This window comes from Gymnoscopelus microlampas (assembly GCF_963454915.1).
Source record: "Gymnoscopelus microlampas genome assembly, chromosome: 23".
Classification (NCBI taxonomy): Eukaryota; Metazoa; Chordata; class Actinopteri; order Myctophiformes; family Myctophidae; genus Gymnoscopelus; species Gymnoscopelus microlampas.
Genome location: NC_139960.1, coordinates 19,273,127 through 19,298,065, shown reverse-complemented (window position 1 = coordinate 19,298,065; position 24,939 = coordinate 19,273,127). Strand labels below are relative to the sequence as shown.

The 24,939-nt window shown below is 40.3% G+C and overlaps 1 protein-coding gene across 1 annotated transcript; it reads left to right on the top strand.

The window, feature by feature from the left end:
* Nucleotides 1–3,204: 3,204 nt before the first annotated feature.
* LOC311040229 (chemokine-like protein TAFA-2) lies at nt 3,205–20,094 on the top strand (the record flags this gene model as incomplete). The annotated part of the gene is made up of 4 exons (XM_084050371.1): nt 3,205–3,307; nt 14,630–14,782; nt 18,016–18,140; nt 20,065–20,094. The coding sequence occupies 4 exons, from the start codon at nt 3,205–3,207 to the stop codon at nt 20,092–20,094; spliced, it is 411 nt and encodes a 136-aa protein (XP_083906497.1).
* Between the last annotated feature and the right edge of the window lie 4,845 nt (nt 20,095–24,939).

Genomic DNA, 24,939 nt, shown 5'->3' with positions numbered 1-24,939 from the left:
GAAGAGACTCTGAATAAGCCTACGGGCTTCCTTTTTTTCCTGCAATGCAACTACTCTCAAGTCTTCATTTCTTAATTATTCTACAATTATAGCGTTAAAAAAACAAAAAAAAGTCCAATAGGGTGGTGATTCTGTAGTGGTGATTCTCTAGCAACTACATCGTATTTAGAAGTGCCCAGACATATCGCTAGGCAGTGTTGATTTTTTGATTTGTTGGTTTTTGTCTTAGTTCTACTGGATCTCTTCTCCACTAGTCCCTCACTAACATTTTAGTCTAGTTTTTATTTTTAGACGAAATTGTCAATATATTTAGTCTTAGTTTTAGTCATCTTAGCTTAGTTTTTATTTAGTTTTCGTCAGTGAAAAAAGGTAGTCGACGAACATTTTCCGTCATAGTTTTAGTCGATGAAATCAACACACTCGCTAGGTAGAGATCTCAGATCGTCTGTCTGGTAACACGAGACTAAGGGTAACACATTATGTGAGTAATCCACAGTTGAGCACTTCTAACACGGTACTGGTTTATTATCAGGCACTTGATGAAGGACTGACTTAATTCATGATCGTTTTGCTCTGATGTTTTTAGTTGGAGAAAAAGAGTGGCAAAGAATATGAACTTAAACATGGGTTAGTTTCTATGTGCCTCCGTACCTTGTTTTCTGCTTTTTTGTTTTTGTTTTCTCCAGTTTTTGTCGTGTTTGTTTTTTTGTTTTAGTTTCTTTTCTCCCTGTTAATGATGTCTACTTTGTGTTCATTTGGTGCCTTATTTGTTCTAGTTTTTTTTGTTTTTGTTTGCCCTGCTTTGTCCCAATGTTGTATTTTGTGTTGTCTTTGTAGTCACATGACTACTCACTGTGGTGCCCATATGAAAAAAAAAATCTACAGTTGCTCAGTAGGAATGACATCAGTGTTCCATAAAATAAAAATGGGATTATGTTAGGATTCTTTTTTGTTTTTTTTAAGTCCACAGATTCATCCTCTGGCAGGCTGTTCCTGCTTCTCCATTCCTTTTTGTTGTAGCCTTTAGAACAGTTAAGAGAGACCAGTGTCAGAGGAAGAGTTCAGCAGGTTAGCTATTAAACTGCAAAACAGCATCACATTTAAATAACTGCCAATGTGTGGGTTCGCTTGCTTAAGGGAAGGGTGACATTTGATGTCATGGTGACAAGATATTTTCCTCACCTCCTACGTGGGTGAATTAAGCATGTTTTGAACTATTATTGCAAGTATTATGTCACTAGTACGGGCCTTATTATTATTATGCCCATATGACACTTGTGGGAATAGAATTTATTTTTAATTAAAAGCTAATACAAAACATCTAATCACCCTTTGCAGAGGTCAAGTGTGGTTTTCCAAAATTAAACCTAATAACATAAATAATCTGAGAACCCGTCCTGTGAGGATTACCTCAATCTATAATGTCAATGAGCCATAGCAGATAAGAAGCGGGGAGGCGGTCAAAATAGGCGTAAATGAAGCATGTAACAGTGTATGCTTATGGCATTCGATACCTCCACCCTCTTCCAGTAATTACTGTACCACTTGTGCGTGGCGTTTGAAATTTGATCATTTCCTGTCAGGGATAACAAGCCATGCCAGATGGTTTATGTAGCGCGGCCCCGGCTCCGCCACACTTCATTAGGGAGGAGTGAGGGCTATAGGCCCAGCGCAAAGGTGGAGGATTAACCCATTGAGACCCGGGAACGCATCTGTGTAAACCACTTAAACCCGTTATTTCTATACTTTGGGCTATTAAAAAAATAGCAGATCTACAAGCTCATACTATGAGCTTGTAGATCTGCTATTTTTTTGAAAAATCGTGAAAATGTGTGCAAATTATTTGGATGTATAAAAAAGCGAACATTTGTAACTCAAATCTTTGCTTCTGGGGGGTCCCTGGAACAAAATGTTTTGTGATGGGGGGTCCACGGCCAAATACATATACTTTTGGGTGGTCCTTGACATGAAAAAGTTTGAGAACCACTGATTATATAGCAACATACGTAGTTTTCAAAAAAAACTGGATTTATTAGACATTTGTACAAAAATATATATATATATTCAAAGATTTGCACACATTTTCCCACGATTCTTCAAAAAATAGCAAAATCTACAAGCTCATAGCGCGGCACTCGGTGCCGCGCTATGAGCTTGTAGATTTTGTTATTTTTTGAATAGCAAAAAAAATCTGAAAAAATGACACAGATGCGTTCCCGGTCTGAATGGGTTAAAAGTGAACTGGGGGAGCCTCTCACGCTTTGCTCTCACTCCGTCCCCCCCGTCCCCCTGTCCCCCCCCGCTGCCCCACATAACTCTCTCGCCTCTCGGCTGCTGCTGCAGTAAAGTGATGGGGGGGGGGTTCAGGGCAGGGCGGGGGGGGGCAGAGATTCACCTGCCCGTGTAGCCTTTCCAGAGAGTGTGGAAATCTAATGACGACGAAGTCCGAATGTACACCTAATTTATTTCCTTATATACTCGTATAAGGAAATGACACATTTTCAACTGGAAAACTTGATACATTGTGTCAATCAGTTATTTTTTTATCAAGCAACACCGCCATGTGACAAAGTATAACTTTAAGAGATTGAAAACCATATATTTGAACATCAAAACTATTCAAAAAACGCACTGCGATGCAACGCGTTAAACAACATGTTTTGTTATAGGGCTTAAGAGGTTGAGTTCGGAAACGTTAGGAAAGAGAGTAATGACTAGGAATGGTCAGGGAAAATAATAATCTAGGGTCGGCAAAACCTAAACTTAGCATAAGGGGGGGTAACGTTATTGCGTAGACCAATGGTTTTCAACCATTTTCATGCCAAGGACCCCTAAATTGATATACATTTTGGCCGCGGACCCCCATCTGAAAATGTTTTGTGCCAGGGACCCCCCAGAAGCAAAGATTTGAATAAAAAATAAATGCTTTAAAAAAAATATATACACTCAAAGATTTGCACACATTTTCAAGATTCGTCAAAAATAGCAGATCTGCTATTTTTGAATAGCCAAAGCTAAGTGGTTAAAAATGATTGTGACGCTATTCTAACTCATTTTGCTGGGGACCCCCTGGTACCCCCCCAAGGACCACTGGTGTGTAGACCCATTGTCTTGACTGGAAAAAGCGTGTTACCGTGAATGAATGCAGTGCAGTTGAACATGAAGAGGCCTTTGCTAACACACTGTTTCTTTCCTGGTTCCAGGATGAGTGAACGACACACACAGAACAGAAGCAAAGGGGCTCTACTTCTTATGGTGTGTCTGATCACTCTGTGGGAGATGTCCATACCAACACAAGGCTCCAGAGGTGAGACACCACCACCATCACTACACCCCTCCTCCTCCTCCCGCATTACCCGTCTAGGTGTCAGTTTACAATTTAAGACATTGAACAGATGCTCTTATTATTATCAGTGGTGTAAAGTAACTAAGTACATTTACTCAAGTACTGTACTTAAGTACAATTTTGAGGTCTTTTTTACTTCCAATCTTCTGTACTTTTACTTCTACTCCACTACATCTCGGAGGCAAATATTGTACTTTTACTCCACTACAATTATTTGAAAACTTTAGTTACTAGTTACTATCCAGATATAAATGTGTTACATTATACAACATACATTAACCACTTTAGCCCTATTTTATACCTAGGCTATTTGAAAATAGCAGATCTACAAGCTCACAACGCATTGTGAGCTTGTAGATCTGCTATTTTCAAACAGTTTAGTACTTTTACTTTTGGTACTTTAAGTACATTTGTATACCAATACTTTTGTACTTTTACACAAGTACATTTTTTTATTCCGGACTTTTACTTGTAAGGGCGCGCTCCCACCAAAACATGGTCGGTTAGCGTTAAACGCAGGTTGTGCGCGGCCACAGTTTTTTGCAGCCAGCGGATTCTAAAAAACGGGAGTGACGCGCCTGTCACTCACTTTCAGGACCCTCCCCGTAGCCCGCACCACCTTCTGCCTTGAGCACCATGGTGCTTCCTGGGTCTTGGGACGGTCCGCCTTCGACTCACCCCATTGGACAGAGGGGGAGAATCAGCTCCTGCCTCCAGCAGTTTTATGCTTCAAATGGACAAGTCGTGTAGAGCGGATAAACGCACGGTCTGCGCGACAGGCGGAAAGATCCGCTCTTGCGTGAATCCACGCATTTACATTGACAAAGCATTGGCAGATTCTGCCCCAGAGGTAAAATAAAAGTGCGGTGGGAGCGCGCCCTAAAAGAGTACTTCTACATTGCAGCATCAATACTTTTACTAAACTAAAACATTTGAGTACTTTTTCCACCACTGCTCCCGCACACCCTTCTAGGTGTCAATTTACAATGTAGACATTGAACAGATGCTCTCATCATCCAGACAGAGTGACTTACAAGTGTGAGATCAGAGTACAGAGCAAAGAAAAACCCTTTAGTGCATCAAAGTAACTAAGATACCCGGTAAAAATCAAACCTAGCATCTGTCTAAACCGTTGGTTCTCAAAGTGGGGTCCGGGGACCCCCAGGGGTCCTTGGGGGGGTTCCAGGGGGTCCCCAGCAAAATTTTGGCTATTCAAAAATAGCAGATCTACAAGCTTGTAGCGCGGCACCGAGTGCCGCGCTACGAGCTTGTAGATCTGCTATTTTTGAACATTTGTGCAAATCTTTGAATAGCATATTTTTTAAAGCAAACATTTTTAACTCAAATCTTTGCTTCTGGCGGTCCCTGGAACAAAATATTTTGACATGGGGGTCCGCGGCCAAATACAGATCATTTTGGGGGTCCTTGACATGAATAAGCAAACCAATATACCTACTGTATGTCTATCTGTAAATAACATAACGTGTGAATGAGTAACCAACATAATCTGACTACATGGTATAAATAGCATCTATGAAAAATAGGCAGCAAGTAGTGACACAAAGAATAGGCAGTGCTGGGGGGGGGGGGGGGGGGTGGAGTCTGAAGAGTTTTCAGATGGTGGTGGAAAACGGGGAGTCAGTCTGTAGTCTTTGTTCTTAAACCTTTGTTCTTTCTCCAAAGTTGGCACAATCCTCTGAACTCTTTCCCTTTTTTTTCACATTGCTAAATAAACCGTGACGAGGAGCCGTTTACGTCAGAGCCACACACTTCTGCTACATGGAATCACATTCACAACGTCACAGTGGTATATATAATATACCGTATGAGCGTATGTGGGATTGGTTTGAAGCTGCTATTTTGAGGTAGAAGTCAGTGTTGATTTCGTCGACTAAAACTATGACGAAAAATGTTCGTCGACTACCTTTTTTCACTGACGAAAACTAAATAAAAACAAAATAAAAACTAAGCTACGATGACTAAAACTACAGTATGACTAAATATACTGACAATTTCGTCAACAAATAAAAACTAGACTAAAATGTTAGTGAGGGACGAGTGGAGAAGAGATCCAGTAGAACTAAAAGACAAGTCATTACAGAATATGTTTGGTTGCGCTCGGGTGTTGCGCTCTGAAAACAGCAGATCTGCAAGCTCACAACGCGTCACGCTGCGACGCGTTGTGAGCTTGTAGATCTACTATTTTCGGCATGCAACCAAGTGTAAAATCAGCCATTACGACGCCATCAAGGCACCACCAAAATACATTATAGTAGACTAAATCAACTGTAGATTTAGTCGACTATAATCTTATGGTATTTAATCGACTAAAACTAGACTAACAGTAAAACATTTCAGACTGAAATATGACTAAAACTAAATCACTCACTGTCAAAATCAACACTAGTATATATACTGTATGAGCGTATGTGTGATTGGTTTGAAGCTGCTATTTTTGAGGTAGAAGTCAAACTCCCGCTCCCTCATTATGAGTGTTGTCAGGGCCATCACTAGTCGACCCGGGGAGATCAATTATGGCAACTCAGCAACATTACAAGTGTGTGTGTGTGTGTGTGTGTGGGGGGGGGGGCTCCACTGACAATACACAGCCTCAGGTAATTGGTACCGTCGTACATTGGTTCATCTCGCAGTCGTGCAGGACGGCCATTTACGGACATGATAGAAAACACGGAGCTCTCCTTGTGTTGTCGACCAATTAGATGAGAAGTGGGTGCTTTGACATGTGCTTTTTTGATTGGCAGCGATCCTCACTCAAGGCGCTCATCCGTTTGGCAGGGACTGGATCAGAATAATCTCAACACACGCATTCAATTTCTATCTGATGGCCGCGGCAGCCCCCTAATTTCCCCTGGGTGTTATTTCTGTTGCTGTAAAACCTGTTATCATTCAAGGGATGAAATGGACCCGGAACAACGTCTAAAATTGAGAAAATCTCAATCTTTCCAGAGAACACTGGCAAAAAAGAAAACTGTACGTATATGCTTTGGAAAAAGTGGGGTAAATCTAGTTAGCTCCAGCTAAGTGGAGAAATTGATTTCCGGATGCCCACATCACTTTTCACTTATTTACATTTAGTGGTTTCTGTCAGTAAAAGGCAGCAGAGTTTTTAAATCATCAAGCACTCTTTTCCTTCTCTTTGACGATTGTGTGGACGTGCCTCATGTGTTTTTGCTGAGTTGTGAGAAAAAGAGGGATTTCCCTTGTCGGTTAATAATGCTGCAAGCATGTGTCACACCTCTTAAACGTTTTTTTAAAGACAGGGTACGCTACTTGCTTTTTGCTGTATTTCAGTGTTATAGAGCACCGAAGTCTGACGTAATTTACACATCCTACCTGGGTCGTGTTTTTCCCCCGTTCTGAATTCCCATAGACGTGTTTAATATCGTGTCAAATAAGAACTGCGTTCCAAAAATAAAAAAATGACCCCGGCAGTTTGACTCTTATGGATATGAAGCATCAACTGACGGTGAGAAAACACAAATGTTCCTTCCGCCGAATTAGTTAAATATTCGCCAGAAACAGACTGTATCAAATATAAGTGACTGACTATCATAAACGATACAGAGCCACCTCCCTGACAATATCACAGAGACAGCTTGTTTATTTTTGGACCACAACTCTTATATGAGACGATTCTATGATGACACAATGTTATTCTCCATAGAGAAATTACTTTACGACCCAGGAGATGAACGAGTGACGTCAGGACTTCTGTACTCTATTAGTGGCTAGAATAAAAACAAAGTAAATGTTTGCTGTCACCCTGAGAGCACAGTGCCTTATCATCTGGGATTCTGCATTTTATCCCCTCATTAAAGTTGACAATCATACGTACAAGGTCGCGTGTCTAGAGCTATTGCTTCGTTTTTACACTACTGTATGTCAGTGCTTCCTCCTCCTCATCATCATCATTCTGTGTACAGGGTTTTTCTTGCTTAAAGGAATTTCTGCTGCCCCCAAAGAGGCTTTTTTTTTGTTTAACAAACAGTCATAAATAATAGAAATATTTATAGATTCATGTCTGATAAGGTAACGGAGGCTCAGTAGCAACGTGGACAGATCATGCTCACTGTCATGCGTAGCACGAAAGGCTCATTCTAAGCCAGGAAAAAGCCTGGTATACCAAGGATGACAAATAATATAATTTGACGGGAAAATGGGTTCACACCATTTACACTGCTCTGTCTTTCTGTAAAAAAAACGAGAATGAAATTGGTCCCAATGTGTTAAATGTCAAAGTGACACTGCAATGAAGTTCTTGCTTTGGGCGCTTTCAACAATAATGCTGACCAAAGACCAAAAAGTGTTATTATCTGAGTTAATGATCTGTATTTGAAAAGCCTATAGGCATCAACCACACTCATGGCAGATAGCGTAACATTATCAATAATTACAATTTACAAAAGCAATGAATTAAAAAAAAAAAGATACATTATTAGATTATTATAGATCTTTACACAGCCACCATATGTTTCCAGAGACAGGATTACAAAAGCCTTTCCGACAGAATAATTTAGGATGACAGTGTGTGCTGAAAAAAAGTCCCCCTTTCCTCACTGGAAGTAACTTTGATTAACCACTTTTACCCTGATGTCCCTATTTTGGGCATGTCATAGGTTAATTATTTTAATTGTTTTGATATCAAAATCTACAAGCTCCCAAGCATCATGATGTTTTATTTTTATTTAGAATTTTTAAACAGGGCTCAAGTGGTTGAAAAACATCTGTAAAATGAAAATATTTTTGGCATTAACACCAGCTCAAAGTTCTACCGTGCATGTTGATGACATCCAGGTGAAGTGTTTGGAAACACATTTCGCTGAAGCATCGTGCCTCGTGACACACGGGAGGCTTGAATATTACACTTTAGCTGCAGGGGATTCGTTTCAACCTAGATAGTAGTTAGATAGAACGTTGGGGTCAGCACCCCTGAGACATGGAGGTCAAATCCTCCCGGTTACACAAAGCAGTGATATGGATCGTCTCAGAGACGTTCAGCTTGCTACTGTACTGTATGTGTGCAGCAAGTAAACATCTTTTGAACAGGACTAAAGGCCATACACAACGGGGGTGGGTTTTTTTTTTTCATGCAATTAATTCGCCTGAAAATACATATTTTTGAATTGTTTTGTGTGATGAATACATCCACACAGATTCAGAACATTAACAATATGCGGCACTAAAGCAACACAACGGAACACGGGTAGAGTTTTCACCGTTGAATAAAGGCATCAAACCTGTATCAATGAGGCATACTGTATATCAATAGTTTTGACGTGAAATACTCGCTGGTGATTTTTGTATTGTTTATTCCCTGGTGTCTACAGACCCCACTAGTGCTGCTCAGTGGTGGAAAAAAGTACTCAAATGTTTTACTTAAGTAAAAGTATCGATACTGCAATGCAGGAGTACTCTGTTACAAGTAAAAGTCCGGAATTAAACATTTACTGGAGTAAAAGTACAAATGTATTGGTATCAAAATATACTTAAAGTACCAAAAGTTAAAGTACTAAAATGTTTGAAAATAGCTTGTAGATCGCCTATTTTCAAATAGCCTGTGTATAAAATAGGGCTAAAGTGGTTAATATATGTTTTATAACGTAATAATTTATATCTGCAAAGTAACTAAAGTTTTCAAATAATTGTAGTGGAGTAAAAGTACAACATCTGCCTCTGAGATTTAGTGGAGTAGAAAAGTAGTGGAAATTGGAAACACTCAAGTAAAGTACAAATACCTCAAAAATGTACTTAAGTACAGTACTTAAAAGTAAATGTACTTAGTTACTTTACACCACTAGCGCTGCTCCGTACACAGTCAGACCACAGTGGTTTGAAGTGACCAAAGTGGTTTGAACTGGTGACATCACCGCTGTTCCAGCTCTCACTAATGGAGCTAAATAATTCTAAATTATTACAGGGACAGGAATGGGGTGGGCATATATTGACTAAACGAGGCACTAGAGAGCAGGCTGTGGAGTGTGACCTTTTAGCTGAGGGTGGCACATAAATGGCGACACAGTCACCAGAATGAAATGTTCCTGTCGTGCATTTATGCAAAACCACAGATTTAACTTGTTGGCTTAAAAAGGAACTGGCTACTTCCTAGTGCATGAAATGAATGATAATCTACTTAAAGCTGTATGTTTAAAGCTGTATGTCTAAGTATGTTTACTTTGACTTTGATATCTTTATTGACAATGAATACATACGTACAGCATGTACAATATATAAACATAGGTCCCACCATTATCAAAATTACACAATAATACATCTGCAGTTGTTGTCTCCCTACTCCTCCATTGAGAAATGTTGACCCTGGTGTTGGGTATGGGACATCTACTGGTTGTCAATGAAGGCGTTTAGAGCAGACAAAGAGCCAGATTGGAGAGGGAGACAACAGACATAAAACTTAAGAAAAAGTAGCATTTTCTTTCAAGGCTTTGCTTTGTTTCACAGAGCAACCTGCCAAATGTGTGTTTTTGTTCCCGTTGGCTACATGCCAACACAAACTGGGTCTTATATCCCAAGTGCAGACAATTAGACTGTTTTAGGTTGAATTACGTACGATTTAAGTAGGTTCTCGGTCAGCCCAAATAGGCCTTTGAATTGACCTGCTTGAGCAAGATGTGATTTAAAATCCCATTACTTTTCTCCATAGATGTTTCCAGAATCCTTACAAATCCTTATATTAACAGTTTTAACCCATTAAGACCCGGAACGCATCTGTGTCATCTTTAGATTTGAGCTTAAAAGCATTATTTTACACTTTGGCTATTCAAAAATAGCAGATCTAGCTTGTAGATCTGCTATTTTTGAAAAAATAAATAAAATGTGTGCAAATCTTTGAATTTACATTCTTTTAAAGCGAACATTTGTAACTCAAATCTTTGCTTCTGGGGGTCCCTGGAACAACATATTTTGAGATGGGGGTCCACGGCCAAATACATATCATTTTGGGGGTCCTTGACATGAAAAAGTCTGAGAGCCATTGACATACAGTAGCAACATAAGTTTTTTCAAAAAACTTTTTTCAGTGCGGTTGAGTGCGGTGAGAGTCAGAGACGATCAAAGCGACCACCTCCTGTTTTTAACCACATTCAACTTTCAAGGTTTTTTTTTTTTGTTGCAAAAACAAATGGCAAAAAAAGCCAGATCTACAAGATAGATGAACTTGTAGATCCGCTATTTCCACTGTGTTACACTGTTATACAACTATATAATAGTGCTTAAGTGGTTGACGATGTGCACATGAAGGCTTCATCATCACAGCATGCAAAACACTTCTGTGGCTCAGTATGTAGTGACTTACTGAAGGTAAATCCAGGCCACTGATACAGTAATGCTACAAGGATTCTGCAGACAAGCAGCGCAAAATACAACAAGTGCATTATTAGCATTGACCGGCCTTCTCTTTCTGTCTCTCTAGCGACAGCACATCATGTTTACAGAGCCAGGATAGGACTCATTCTTGAGTAAAATACATCTCTCTCTAGCAGGGGGTAGCATAGTGGGCTGTATGAATAGAACTCCAAACTCCAGTCAAACAAATCCCACTGCCTCTCAGTCTGAAACAGGCTCAGGTGCCAATATATCGGTAGCACTAGTCACATAGATCTCTCACATAGCTGTAGACAGCGCGGTACACATTTGTCTTTCATATATTTCTCGTTTTCGGGCCGAGTATGAGTCAGCCTACTGCTACTTTTAGGTGAATGCAATGCAGGAGGAAGGACAGGGGAGGAGGGGGTGAGGGGTTGTTAGAATAGAAATGCCATCTATGTGTGCTGTGCATAATCAAAATGAGACCACCCACCCTCCCTGCTGCTTTTTTGGTAACAATAATTACATTCTTTGTGTTATGATCATCAAAAGGTTAAAAAATACAATTGCCAGTCTAGGAATATATAACATTTTAATAAAGCAGGTTATGACTTAATAAAGAAGGTACATGTATGACTTGACTTACACTTAATTAAATGCTCAAAATACTGCTTTATTCCTTATTCTTTATTTATCACATGTTAACCGTGCTGGAATGTTGGAGCATTTAATTAAATATGCGATTCTTATATCTTCCAATATGCTTGTTAGTTTTGTCTCTGCGCCATACAACGTTTTTGGTGTGCAATCGCTTTTTTGGACACTTACTAATAATAAAGCTATTCTTCCCATCAAGTGATACAGTGGGTGATAACTAAGCTGTTTTAGTACAGCTCCTTCTCGAAAACATGCTGTTTGAAAATGCAGTTGATTCCACAAAAGATAATTTGACATGAAACAAAAAAATAGAACCGTAACTTTTGCACTCGTCAACAGCAATTAACCCTTTCAGGCCGAGAACGCATCTGTGTCATTTTAAGATTTCTTTGTCTATTCAAAAATAGCAGATATACAAGCTCATCATAGCATTCAATTCGAGCTTGTAGATCTGCTATTTTAGAAACATTTTGAAAATCTGTGCAGCAAATCTTTGAATATATTTATATATTTTTAAACATTGTTAACTCAAATCTTTGCTTCTGGGGGATTCTACAAATGTCTTCTAAATGTTGCTATAATATCAGTATCAGTAATATCATAACTTTTTCATGTTAAGGACCCCCAAAATGATATGTATTTGGCCGTGGACCCCCATCTCAAAATATGTTGTTCCAGGGACACCTCCAGAAGCAAAGATTTGAGTTAAAAATCTTCGCTTCAAAAAAAATATATATATTCAAAGATTTGCACACATTTTCACGATTTCTCAAAAATAGCAGATCTACAAGCGCATAGCAGGGCACTCGGTGCCGTGCTATGAGCAATATCCAAAGAAATCTTAAAATGACACAGACGCGTTCTCGGTCTTAAAGAGTTAAGTTGAATTAGTTGAAATGCTACAAGGTAGACAGTTTGGAAGTAGCTACACACACACACACACACACACACAGTACTTTTAATTTGTTGTTTACTGCTCTGGCAATAACTGGCGAGGCACAAGAACACCTCATGAAAATGTCACGTGCAATTAAGAGCACGCAGCAAGCACAGTCCCTAAATAACTCAGACAATAGTGCGTGATCTGGAAATTAGCTCCCAATACTGCAGCACCAGCACCGCCATTTATTTCTTTATATCTCAACTTCCTTGAAGCCGCTGACAGGGGTGGAAAAAGTACTCAAATTCTTAAGTAAAAGTACCAATACTGCAATATAGAAATACTCTGTTACAAGTAAAAAATCCAGAATTCAAAATTTACTTGAGTAAAAGTACAAATGTATTGGCATCAGAATGTACTTAAAGTACCAAAAGTAAAAGTACTAAAATATTAGAAAATAGCAGATCTACAAGCTAACAACGCGTTGCATCGCGAGGCGTTGTTAGCTTGTAGATCGGCTATTTTCAAATAGCCTAGGTATAGAATAGGGCTGAAGTGGTTAATGTATGTTTTATAATATAATCATTTATATCTGCAAAGTAACTAGTAGCTAAAGTTTTCAAATAATTGTAGTGGATTAAAAAAGTACAATATTTGCCTCTGAGATGTAGTGGGGTAGAAGTAAAAGTATTGGAAATTGGAAATACTCAAGCGAAGTAAAAATTCCTCAAAAGTGTACTTAAGTCCAGTACTTGAGTAAATGTACTTTACACCACTGGCCACTGATTGCATGACATCTGTAGGGGTCACAGTTTGGCTAAAATACTGTCACCGATACGCTGCAAAATCCTGATTATTAATTCTACTCTGAAAGTGTAAAAATGTACCCTATGGAGAGATCCAGAATTAGACCAGTGGGTTTCAACCCTTTTCATATCAAAGGTCCATTATTTATTCTGCATTTGAGCCACGGACCACCGTTTGATGAGATTTAGACACTCAGACCCCAAACTTTGAATATTTTGTTATCGTTGGATAGTATTTTGTCCACAATTCCATGCTGTGTTGATGTTGGTACCAATGGGAGAGACAACAGGCAACACGTTGATCAAAATAACAATTCTTTAATGAAGTAATGCAGATGTTTAACAATAATTTAACTCCTGAGAGCGTAAAATGAAACCAAACGGACCCGTAAGGGTCCGTTTGGTTTCATTTTACACTCTTAAGAGTTAAAGATCTATAAGGGTCCATTTGGTTACCAACTCTCCATCATTTAGCTGGGGACCACCTGGAACCCCCCTCAAGGACCACTGGTGGTCCCCGGACCACCGGTTGAGAACCGCTGAGTTAGATATAAACACTGGGATTTCACTTGAGTAACGATTCACATGGGCTGCCCTAGCGCGTCTAAAATGACGTGAGATCCCATTGGTTCACCGATCTGTCTGTCAGCCCCCGCCCCGCCCGATGCCCCTCCTCCTCCCCCAATGTGCAGCATTGAGAGCCCTGACGTCACAACATTTGGAGCGACGCCCACTGCACTCTGGTTGGTTGGGGGAAATGAAACGCTTCCTATTCCAGGAACGTCAACAGGCTGGTCCAGGCTCTTATTTTTGAGCAAAACTAAAAAATAAAAGCCTGGAGATCGAGGCTACGATTCACTAGCCTGGTAAACCCTCCCTCCAGAAATCTCATTTTCATTTGATTTCAGGAAGGAGTCTGGCCTGAAGGCTTGTCTGGGCGTTTCTAGCCCGTTCACCAAATGAACGAGCCTATCAGCGTCGTCGCTCATTGTTCTGTGATTGACAGCGACAGTTGGCCAATCAGGTGGTGAGTTCGAGTGAGCCCGAATGAAGCCGAGTGCAGCCTGAGTGCAGCCGACAAAAGACGAACGGCAGCCAATGTTGTTGTCCGAGTGCCTTCACTTCTTACTTTCGTTTTTAAAACGGTCTCAAACTTCTTTTTTGAGGCACGGAATTTACAATTAAGATATCGTTTGGATAGAATTTAGTTGTTTAACTTCATATATGTGGTCAATTAATCATGACAGAGCCTATTTAAAAATATAAATTTAGAGAACCGGCAGGGGCGGGGAGTGACACGCATGTATCCCAATAAGGAAACCTATTTTGGGCCTGGCCGTCTCAAAAGTCCCGTTGTGTCACATAGTCTGGAGGTGGTAAAAATGAACTGCTGATTGGCTGAAGGGGAAAAACGATCATTGGCTGAAGGGGTTGTCAGTCAACGGTATTACTCCCGCCCAACTCCAGCCCACAGCCAATATTGCAGAATGGTCGATCAGGCCAGACTCACTCCAGAAATCAAATGGAAATGAGATTTCTGGAGGGAGGGTTTACCAGGCTAACAATTCACATGACTTTCCCTTTTCTCATCTTTAACAGTGCACCATGTCAGAACGGGAACCTGCGAGGTCGTGGCGTTGCATCGTTGCTGCAACAAGAACAAAATCGAAGAGCGCTCGCAAACGGTCAAGTGTTCCTGTTTTCCAGGACAAGTGGCCGGCACGACCAGAGCGGCCCCGTCGTGTGTGGACGGTACGTTCTAATTGAATATTTCATATGCCATCTCTACAGTTACAGTATATCATTTTTTTTGCTGATAGCCTACTTCACGAGTCTTAGTGGGTGCTGAGATCATCGATGTGTCTTTAGGCACACACACACTACTACATTACTTAAGTGAGATTACTTGAGGGAGATATTTTTGGGCAATGGGCAGGCTTAAATCGGATCGAATCGGATTGTAATTGAACTAGTTACAAGAATGAGATTAGGTTAAGATGTTGTTTGTTACTATGAGTCATGACAATTATTTCTTCCTCTTTTCTGGTTTTCCACTTTTATGATGCCAGTGAGCCAGAGCCCCAAAATTGAGCAATGATTATCAAAAGAGTGGGCAAAACCATACCTATATTAAATTGTTTATAGGGTCAATTTAAGTAAATAAATATATGATAACCTTTCCACAGGAGCAGCTTTTTCATATTCATCACACATTTTGTTATTTTCCCCATACGTACATGACAGGTGAAAAAAAAAAAAAAAAAAAAATAGTTATCATAATGAAACTTCCCCAGTTGATTACTTACATGAAGACAATGATTTATCGTATTACAAGTTTTCTGAAATTGTATATTTAAATATGCAATTAGTCCATGAGCCAGAGCCACAAAATTGAGCCAGATATTGAATATTCCCTCGTTAAAAACATTTGACTCCAACATCTTAACAAAATGAAATAAGAATGTTGACTCTGGCTTTGTCCAATGTTGATTCTGGAAAGTTATGCAAATTTGGTCATATTTTCCTAATGCCTAATTTGAATATTTAAATATACAATTTCAGAAAACTTGTAATACGATAAATCATTGTCTTCATGTAAGTAATCAACTGGGGAAGTTTCATTATGATAACTATTTGTAAAATGTTGTAATTTTTTCACCTGTCATGTAGGTATGGGGAAAATAACAAAATGTGTGATAAATATGAAAAAGCTGCTCCTGTGGAAAGGTTATCATATATTTATTTACTTATATTGACCGTAAAAAACAATTTAATATAGGTATGGTTTTGCCCAATCTTTCGATAATGAAATCTTGTCTGGCTCATGGACTATACAGTATATTCTTTAAATAACATTTGCAAGGGGCAGAAGCTGAATGAAGCAAATTTGAAATTAGGTGTAGCCTAATTTAGGTTATTTTATGACAGGTACTCGTACGTACCCATGGTTTTCATAAACCAATGCACTGCATAATGTTCCTCTCATCTACAGTCATCGTTTTAAAAGTGCTTGCGTTGCACATCCTAATAACACATTTTGATGTTTGGTTAATGTGTGTCTTGTTAACGTGATGCAGATAATTTAGCTGACTTTTGAGATACAGTATACTGTTCCTTTTCAAAACTGAGTCAGCATTAAGGATCTCGTTTGCTCTTATCATATGAATGCTAATGAGCACATGCTGTCAAATCTCATTCCCTACGAAAGAGGATTCTGAAGATGAATTCTATACATTTGTTCAACTTTTAATTGTGGGCTACTGCAGACCCTAAAGTCAGTGACTTCATAATAATAATAAACTTTATTTGTATAGCACCTTTCATACAGGGTTGCAGTTCAAAGTGCTTCACAGGCAGGCCATAATTCAAATACTTCACAATTAAGAGAGATAAGTCAGGTACAGAATTTCACACCAGGCAAAAACACAGACAGAACATGCACTTTAACGCTACTTAGCATGCTAATGCGCCTGACCACCGACTCAACATACATCGCTGCTGCTATTTGAAAGTTTTCACCTCGAGTCCAATCATGTCTGACCTATTCCTTGCCATTTTAGTATTGACATTCTCTCCGCAAATTAGAGCTGTGAGCCTATGGCCTTCTGGTTTAAAGCTCTCCACGGGACCTCTCAAAAAAAATATATCAGCACTTAACCTTTTTAATTATTCTTACCTCTACATGCAGGGATTACCTCGACTATCATCTCTATATGAGACTGCCCCCCCCCCCCCCCCCCTCTTCAAAGCATCGTCGTGTTAAGTGTAATGTGGCCCATACAATGTTTTTGTTTGGCAATCAATACCGCCATTTCATTTAACGAGAGGCCCTCGTGGCTTTTTTTAATAGCCAATGTTACACAACCACCATCTGGTCGTCGTTGGACTGAAGTGCTCTTTACACAATAACATCAATGCTATAATAATAACCCTGGCTATGTGTGATGCAGATTAATGGCCTTACGCGCCGCAACATTCACTCCATCCGATACGTTCTGCAGAAGTATTGGTGTTATAATATACGCCGCTGGAGATGACCTCCCGCTCATTACGGAGAGCGCTCATAATCACAGAGGAGGGCTGATGTGTGTGTGTGAGATGTAGATAATGCACTTTATAACGTGCTCCCAGTTTTTAATGATGTGTGGAAAACAGGCAACACGAGTGCCATTCGGCCTCCGATTGCGTCTCATCTACAGTAACTAAAAATACATTTATGACCAGGGTTAGATATATACGGGGGGTAGGGGGGATACATTGTTGTCCACAAATTATAATGTGTTGTGACGGGTTGCGAGCTTGTAGATCAGCTATTTTCGCTATTTGTTGTACGACAAAGTGTGTATATATATATATATATATATATATATATATATATATATATATATATATATATATATATATATAGGGCGTAAGTGGTTTAGATCAAGGGGTCTTCAACTGGGGGTCCGGGACCCCTAGGGGGTCCTCAGAGTTACCACATGGGGGCCACCAAATCTTTGAGTGATAGGATAATGTTTTTTTTAAATTAACCACATGAACCCTTAGCATCCCTATTCTGAGTGGAACATTAGCCAAAAATAGCAGATCTGCAAGCTCACAACGCCTCGCGCTGCGAGGCGTTGTGAGCTTGCAGATCGGCTATTTTTGGCAAAGACGTTAGGTGTAGAGGGAAAAAAAGAGCAGACCAAGTATTGACGGTTCAAGTGGTTAAATGTCTGAAAATACACATTAATCCAACATACGCTGATGATAGTCAACGTCTATGAAACTGTGTAAGAAATCTATGAAAAAGTTTAATCTGCAACACGATGTTATACAATATGTAGTGGGGGTCCCTGCTTAATTTCTCTTTCAGCTAAGGGGTCCTTGGCCTGAAAACGTTGAAGACCCCTGGTTTAGATAATGTCCCCCTTTTTTCTTTTTACAAATAGATCCCTGTTCACAAACAATACGATCCTAATGCCCACTGTCTCCTCTTGCAGCCTCCATAGTGGAACAGAAGTGGTGGTGTCAGATGCACCCGTGCCTCGACGGCGAAGAGTGTAAAGTTCTCCCTGATCTGAAAGGGTGGAGCTGTGCCACTGGGAACAAGATCAAAACCACAAAGGTATACCGTAGTCTTCTTATAAAGCTCTTTTTTCGACTACAAGGACTAAGTGAACCTTACCGTGCAACGCATTTCACAGGGTTCTGTTTCCATACGGTATGCCTCGGTTTCAGATGTGGTTCTCAGAGCCTAATTTGGGCCCTTCTCAGGAAGTAGTATTAACCCTGAGAGTACTGTACTTGGAACCCAGAACTCATCATTTCAATGTTTTTCCTTAAATAGTGAAAGATCTACAAGTTCTCAACATGTCACGTTGCAAGTCGTTGTGAGCTTGTAGATCGGCTATTTAGTTTCTTTTAATGACGTAACTTTCCCATCAGGAGTGGTTCTGGTTATAACGGGAAAATAAACAAAAAGAAAACCATCACAGAACTTCACAGGTTCTGGAAAGTACTAAGTTATGGAAGGTTGTGGGTTACCCTTCGGTGCTCCAGAAGAGCCACGTCTAGCGCCGGTCGAACCTGTATGCAGTCACCATGTAGGCCATACATGGGCAACATGGCGGCCCGGGGGCCACATGCGCCCCCCACCTTCACTTAAAGGAGTAGTTCATCCAAAAAATGACTTATTTTCTATCAATTGCACACCCCATGAAGGCTTGAATTCATGGATTTGTTTTTGTTTTTGTTGCATTCCTAAGCTAATAATTTGATTCCCGTCTCCTACAGACTAGTGTATCCGGTAGGAGACACAAAGTAGATTCTTTGTGTCTCCTACCGGAAATACACACGCTCATCAAATTGTTGGCTTAGGAATGCGACAAAAACAAAAATAAACCCATTAATTCAAGGCTTCATGGGGCGCGCAATTGATATAAAATAAGTCCTTTTTTGGGTGAACTCCTCCTTTAACCTGCGGCCCGCAGGTTAATATCAGAATACTGATATATTATTGATTTCAGCTGTTACAATTCCAAACATGCAAACATGACCCGCCTTAATTACCTCAGTCTATATTAGTAGCTTAATGACTAGATTTACAATTCTTTTTTATGTCCAATGTATTTGTATTTAAGTTCATAAAGTTAACATAAGTATAACTAAATGCATTTGAAATTAAATAAAACGTTTTACTTTTCAGGATTCCAATTAAAAAAATAGCAAAATAAATCAGGATTCCAATTCAAAAAAATCTTTTGTGTGACATAGAATGTCGAACTACGGCATTAATTTAAGAAAAAAGTTAAAATACGGAGATAAGAGGTGTCTGCCTGACAGTACAGTATACGCAATGTGGCCCTCTGGAGTGAGTGTGGAAATATAGTGGCCCTCTACATCATCAAAGTTGCATCACCCCTGGTGTATGCAGTCCCCATGTAGGCCTTCACTCACCAGTGGAACCGGCGCGTGAAGGCCTACGTGGGGACTGCATACAGTCCCCACGTAGGCCCTCACTCAAGGTCAACATGTCATGTGTTCCATTTGTCTTCCAAGCCCATTAACTAAGAACCCCTAATGTTTGCAGTCACTGCTAGGCCCCCAAAGGGCCTATTTCGCGACAAAGCCTGGCATGTCTCCTTAGCACTCTCCACAGCCACTGTGAGCACCCAAACTGGCAAATTACTCACTCCAATTACTTGCTTTTAACGTGGAAACATGAAACCTGTATCCTTCCCTGCGTTATGACGACCCCTAGACTTGAGTTCTGCCTCCCTTCCATGTACTTAATTATTTAGACTGCCCACACCACACCTGCCTGGAGCCATGGAGCCTGAGGCTATCGATTCGGGGACTTGTCGGCACCTCAGAAAGAAAGGAATGGTGTTTTTTTTTGTTTTTTTTGTTACTGGCCATCATTTCATCTGCCGTATTGACGGACTCATCAACCGTAATAACCTCAATGCATGTGCTAATTTCTCCCTGTATGAAATCTAAAACGTGTCTCCTTCCTTTTGTCATCTTCATTAACGTGGACCACCGGAAAGATTTCAGCGGACAGGGATCAGCTTTGGTAACCCTCGGTGCCACAGGTTGGGGATGAAGGTAATGTATATACCCCCCCAGTTTGATTTGAATGACTCAACTGTAGACATAATAATAACCTTCTCTTTATTCATGGTGGTCTGATTTATGTATTCTAATGCAAAAAAAAACATTTTTTCTTTTGTTATAAAACAAAAAACAAATGTCTTTCAAAGATTTCCACTTACTTAATCTTAACGCAAAAATAGCAGATCTACAAGCTCACAATGCATCGAGACGCAACTACGGCTATTTTCATCGTACGACTAAAGCACAGTATATAGGACTTAAGTGGATGAATAGATAGATATTGTATATTATGTAGCATACAAATTCCGATTTCATAGTATGAATATGTATTAGTAGCCCGTTAAGTTATCGTGACTTAATACATGTTTAGTGTGCTTACCAAGATGCACAGGGAAGATGTCTATGCATCATTAAATGTGTAAAGTCATAGACTTATCTAAACAGATGGTCAGAGTGGTCTTATCAACTCTCTGTAGATAGAGACTACATTGCTTCCCATAAACCCAATTATGCAAACTAAATGTAAACACTGAGGAGAAACAAGCAGTCAGCAGTCTCAGGAAATACATTAAAACCCCTTCTGCTTTCAAAGAACCTCACAGTCAGTGTTAGTTTATTGTCTACCAATTAAATACGAAATAACGTGCAAGATTTCAATGTTGTATGACTCAGACAGACAGACAGACAGACAGACAGACAGACAGACAGACAGACAGACAATGCGCTAAATGTTTCAGTCAGTCTTCCTCCATCAGTGAAATGATTACTGCACTAATCAAGTTATTACTCATCAGTTTAATTAAAGGAACTCTAAAGAGGCCTCGGAAATGTCATTAGCAATTTTCTCCAATTGAAGAATTCAAATGGATGTTGCCAATAAGCCTTTATTGCATTGACAAGAAATTCATACTTCATTTGTCAAACCATTACTTGTCAATTTGCCAATTAAATCAATGTAACTTCTGAGGCTACGCTTTCTTTTCACTTTTTTTTTGAACATCATAGAAATGAATTTTATAATTCCCCCGTGGAGAAAAACGTAATAGTGCTGCTGGTAGATCCATCTCTGAAGATGCTTTTCTCTGCTGACAAAAAGGCGGCTCTAATCTTTGTCTTTTTAGCATGGAATTATTCTCAAATTAGGACTACATTAATCACAATGACAGACTGGGATGTAAATGACTCGGCAAGGGGAGCACTTTATTGCCATGTGCATTTGGACAAGGCTCTCTCTCTGCTTAACCCATTACAACCGGGAACGCATCTCTGTGTCATTTTAAGATTTAATTGGCTATTAAAATTATATTAAAATTAGCAGACCTACAAGCTCATATGAGCTTATAGATCTGCTATTTCTTTGAAAAAACTAAACATGAAAATGTGTTCAAATCTTTGAGTATATATATGTAATTTTTAACTCAAATCTTTGCTTCTGGGGGTCCCTGGAACAAAATATTTTCAGATGGGGGTCCGCGGACAAATACACATCATTTTGGGGGTCCTTGACATGAAAAGGTTTAAGAACCACAGATAAATAGCAACATAAGTTTAAAAAAAATAAGATTTGCGTTACATATGTTACCTTTAAAATATATATATATTCAAAGATTTGCAAAAAAAATCACAATCTTTCAAAAATAGCAGATCTACAAGCTCATAGCGCGGCACTCGGTGCCGCGCTATGAGCTTGTAGATCTGCTATTTTTGAATAGCTAAAGAAATCTAAAATGACAGAGAGGCGTTCCCGGTCTTAATGGCTTAAACATATGCAAAGTGGTGTAACATCTTCAATCTATGGGAGCCGCTTCTCTCGTGTTTGATATGATTATGTGGGTTTTCTAATATGAAGTCGGGTGAAGCAGCAACGGCGGTTTGGGACTGTTGTGCTTCGTCTTTAGCTCTATAATTGGACATGATTTATATAATACCGGATGGTGTTGCTGTTGCTCCGGTCCATTCTCCGTGTCAAGCCGTTCCCTGTTTGTGAATTTGTCTAATGAGCCTGTCGGAGATATCCGCTTCCTTTCAAATGTTCAGCATCCATAATAAAGCCTTTACGACTTCAGCGGTCAGCTTCCCTCTGTCAAACAGCTATGGCGGCTGACACCACCAGCAGACAGACGCCATTATGAAGGTGTTATGTGTGTTCGTCACGAGCTGAGCCTTTCTCAAGCCTTTTTACCAGAAGGTGCTTTTGGTTGTGCTATAGGAGCTGTCAGTCAGGGAGGGCGCTTCATGACGGGCAGTTTAATCACCAGAAAGATCCTGGCCTTCAGGGCTGCTTGACAGCATCAAAACAGGACAGAAATCCATCTGTAGCATAAGGCCAAATATGGCTCTTAATCAGGGTGAATATGTAGTACTATCTGGATAAACACTGTGGCACATCTCACTTTTATCGTTTATGTTTTTGTTTTGTTTATAAGGAACATGATTATATTTGTGTCTTCATAGAAAGCTGAGAACACATGAGAGGGGAATATAAATCTAAAGAGGACACAGCTCTGCCATGATTCAATCCTAAACTAGAAAAAGTGCTCCTCGGAGCACAGGTCTCCGCCAGGTCAGGTACGTTATTGTGGCCTCCTGGTGGCGCTATTTTGTTCAAAATGGACCAATCCTGCAAACTTTGGAAGCCAACCTTAGCCAATGAGGATGGAATCAGATCCGGGTTGATCACATGACTATAGAGATACTGTGTACCGATTTGCATGACGTTTGGATAAAATCTACAGTAGGAGTAATATTAAAAAATTGGTTTCGCACAAATCGGCCCATGTGAAAAATGTGGGGCAGAGGTTCTGGCATCGAGGGAGTGTGTGTGCACAGTTTCGCAGCGACCGGAGGTGCCGGAGATTAGCTGGTAACGGACGGACAGGACACGCGGACGGACGGTGCAAAACATACTCTCTCGCCATGCTTTTCGGGCCTGGCGGAGATAACCAGCAGTCTCATGTTCCATTACAATGTCACTGGGCAGTGGTCGCTAAACTGTGTTAACCACATGAACCCTAGCGTCCCTATTCTGGGGGCAAACAGATCTACAAGCTCAGAGGCGTGACGCCTGGCATACATAGTGTGTATTGTGTATAGTTCTGCTATTTTTGGGGGAAGAAATTCGGTGTAGAGATGGGAAAAATGAAGGGACCAAGTATAGACCTCTGGGGGACCCCGGTCAACTACGCACAGTAAGTATATAGGGTTTAAGTGGAGAATAGAAACACTACCAGGATAGCCTAACTGTCAGAAAAATCCTCAGTTTCCATTTACTTTTGCAAGGGGTCCTTTCCCCCTCTCAGTGCAGCCACACATTGCGAATCAATTCCCTTAAATTAACAAACAAATTCATTTGAATTGGAAATTCATATGAAACCCCTTGTGCTTTGAAACAGTTTGATTATTATACTTATAATCATTACTTTGTCCCAGTCTGTGAGGGGTGAATGGACAACAGAGAGTTTCACCCGTGCAGCCAGGGTGACAGAGGCCATTTGCATGTTCAGGAACTCAAAAAGTGTATTTAGTTGCCAACGCACTGCTGAACTCAACTCCTGTGCACACAGTTAGCTCCTTCCCACTAGCCCACTCAGTGCCACGCTATGTCCTTGTAGATCTGCTATTTTTTTACATAAATCTTAAAATGACACAGATGCGTTCTCGGTCTGAAAGGGCTCGTTTAGGGAAACATGGTCCAGTTTATTATTATTATCTTGTAGATAAGAATTAGGTTATTATAATTCACGAAAATGTAATCCTCAGTATTAGTCAATTCTCAGACTTAAAAGTGTTGAATGATGCAGCTGATTTGAACCACATTGAACCCCAGCATCCTCATTCTGGGAATGTCATTTGTGACCAGGGTTTTCTTCATGGGCATTTCTCTCTCTGTGTTCCAGGTGGATGGAGGAGAAAGGAGCAATGCAAAGGACATTTCTGTAAATAGAGACTTCCTTTATTCTGGATTACAATGAATCTTCAGAGTCACTACAGTACATCCGTCTGTTTGAGGGAGACGTCTGGATGGTCAAAGGAGGAGATTCTACCGATACTACTACCGGTCAATCAGCGGTCAGGGACTTTTTTGTTCTATGAAAGCCCACAATACTGTAGGATTACTGCCTCGGTGGACAGCACGATGTCTTTTTATTCCCTGACATTGTACTGCTCATAGTGGAATACGATGGTGACCTTTGCCTATACATTAATTTATAAAGTAATATGTCCTTTATAGGGGGATTGATTTTTCCTCAATGCATTGTGCATCACAAGCTGAACAGGGTGAGGGTCAGATTGGTATGTTGTAAACATCCAACCCGATCTCACACGACTTAGTATACATTACACGGAGGTGTCATTCCGTGCATAGACAACTGGAAAACCCGAAAATCTGTGCATAGCCGCCTCGCATCTCCCCCATTGTGACTAAACCATTTCGGAGGCGCGCAGTCTCAAGGGAACTGGAGCCACGTAAGGGACCACCGAGTGAGCTAAAGCGAACGTTCGTTGCGACGTTCCCTTGAGCCTACTCAGCGCCGTCTGAGTTATGTACCGATAGGCACAGAATCGTAAATTTTGTTGTGGGGACTGCTCTGCTTCCAGGTTTTTCCGGGTTGCAACTGGTTACGCCCACCGTGGGACTCGCCGTACATATGCACGGATTTTCGGGTTTGTATACTACGTGAGATCTGTGAGATCAGGCTGAAACATCACAAATATTCCACAGAACACGTGAAATTTGTTTGAAACGATCCATTGCCGTTTTAATCTTAACGGACGAGAGGGTGCAAAGACTCACACAGGTGAACGTG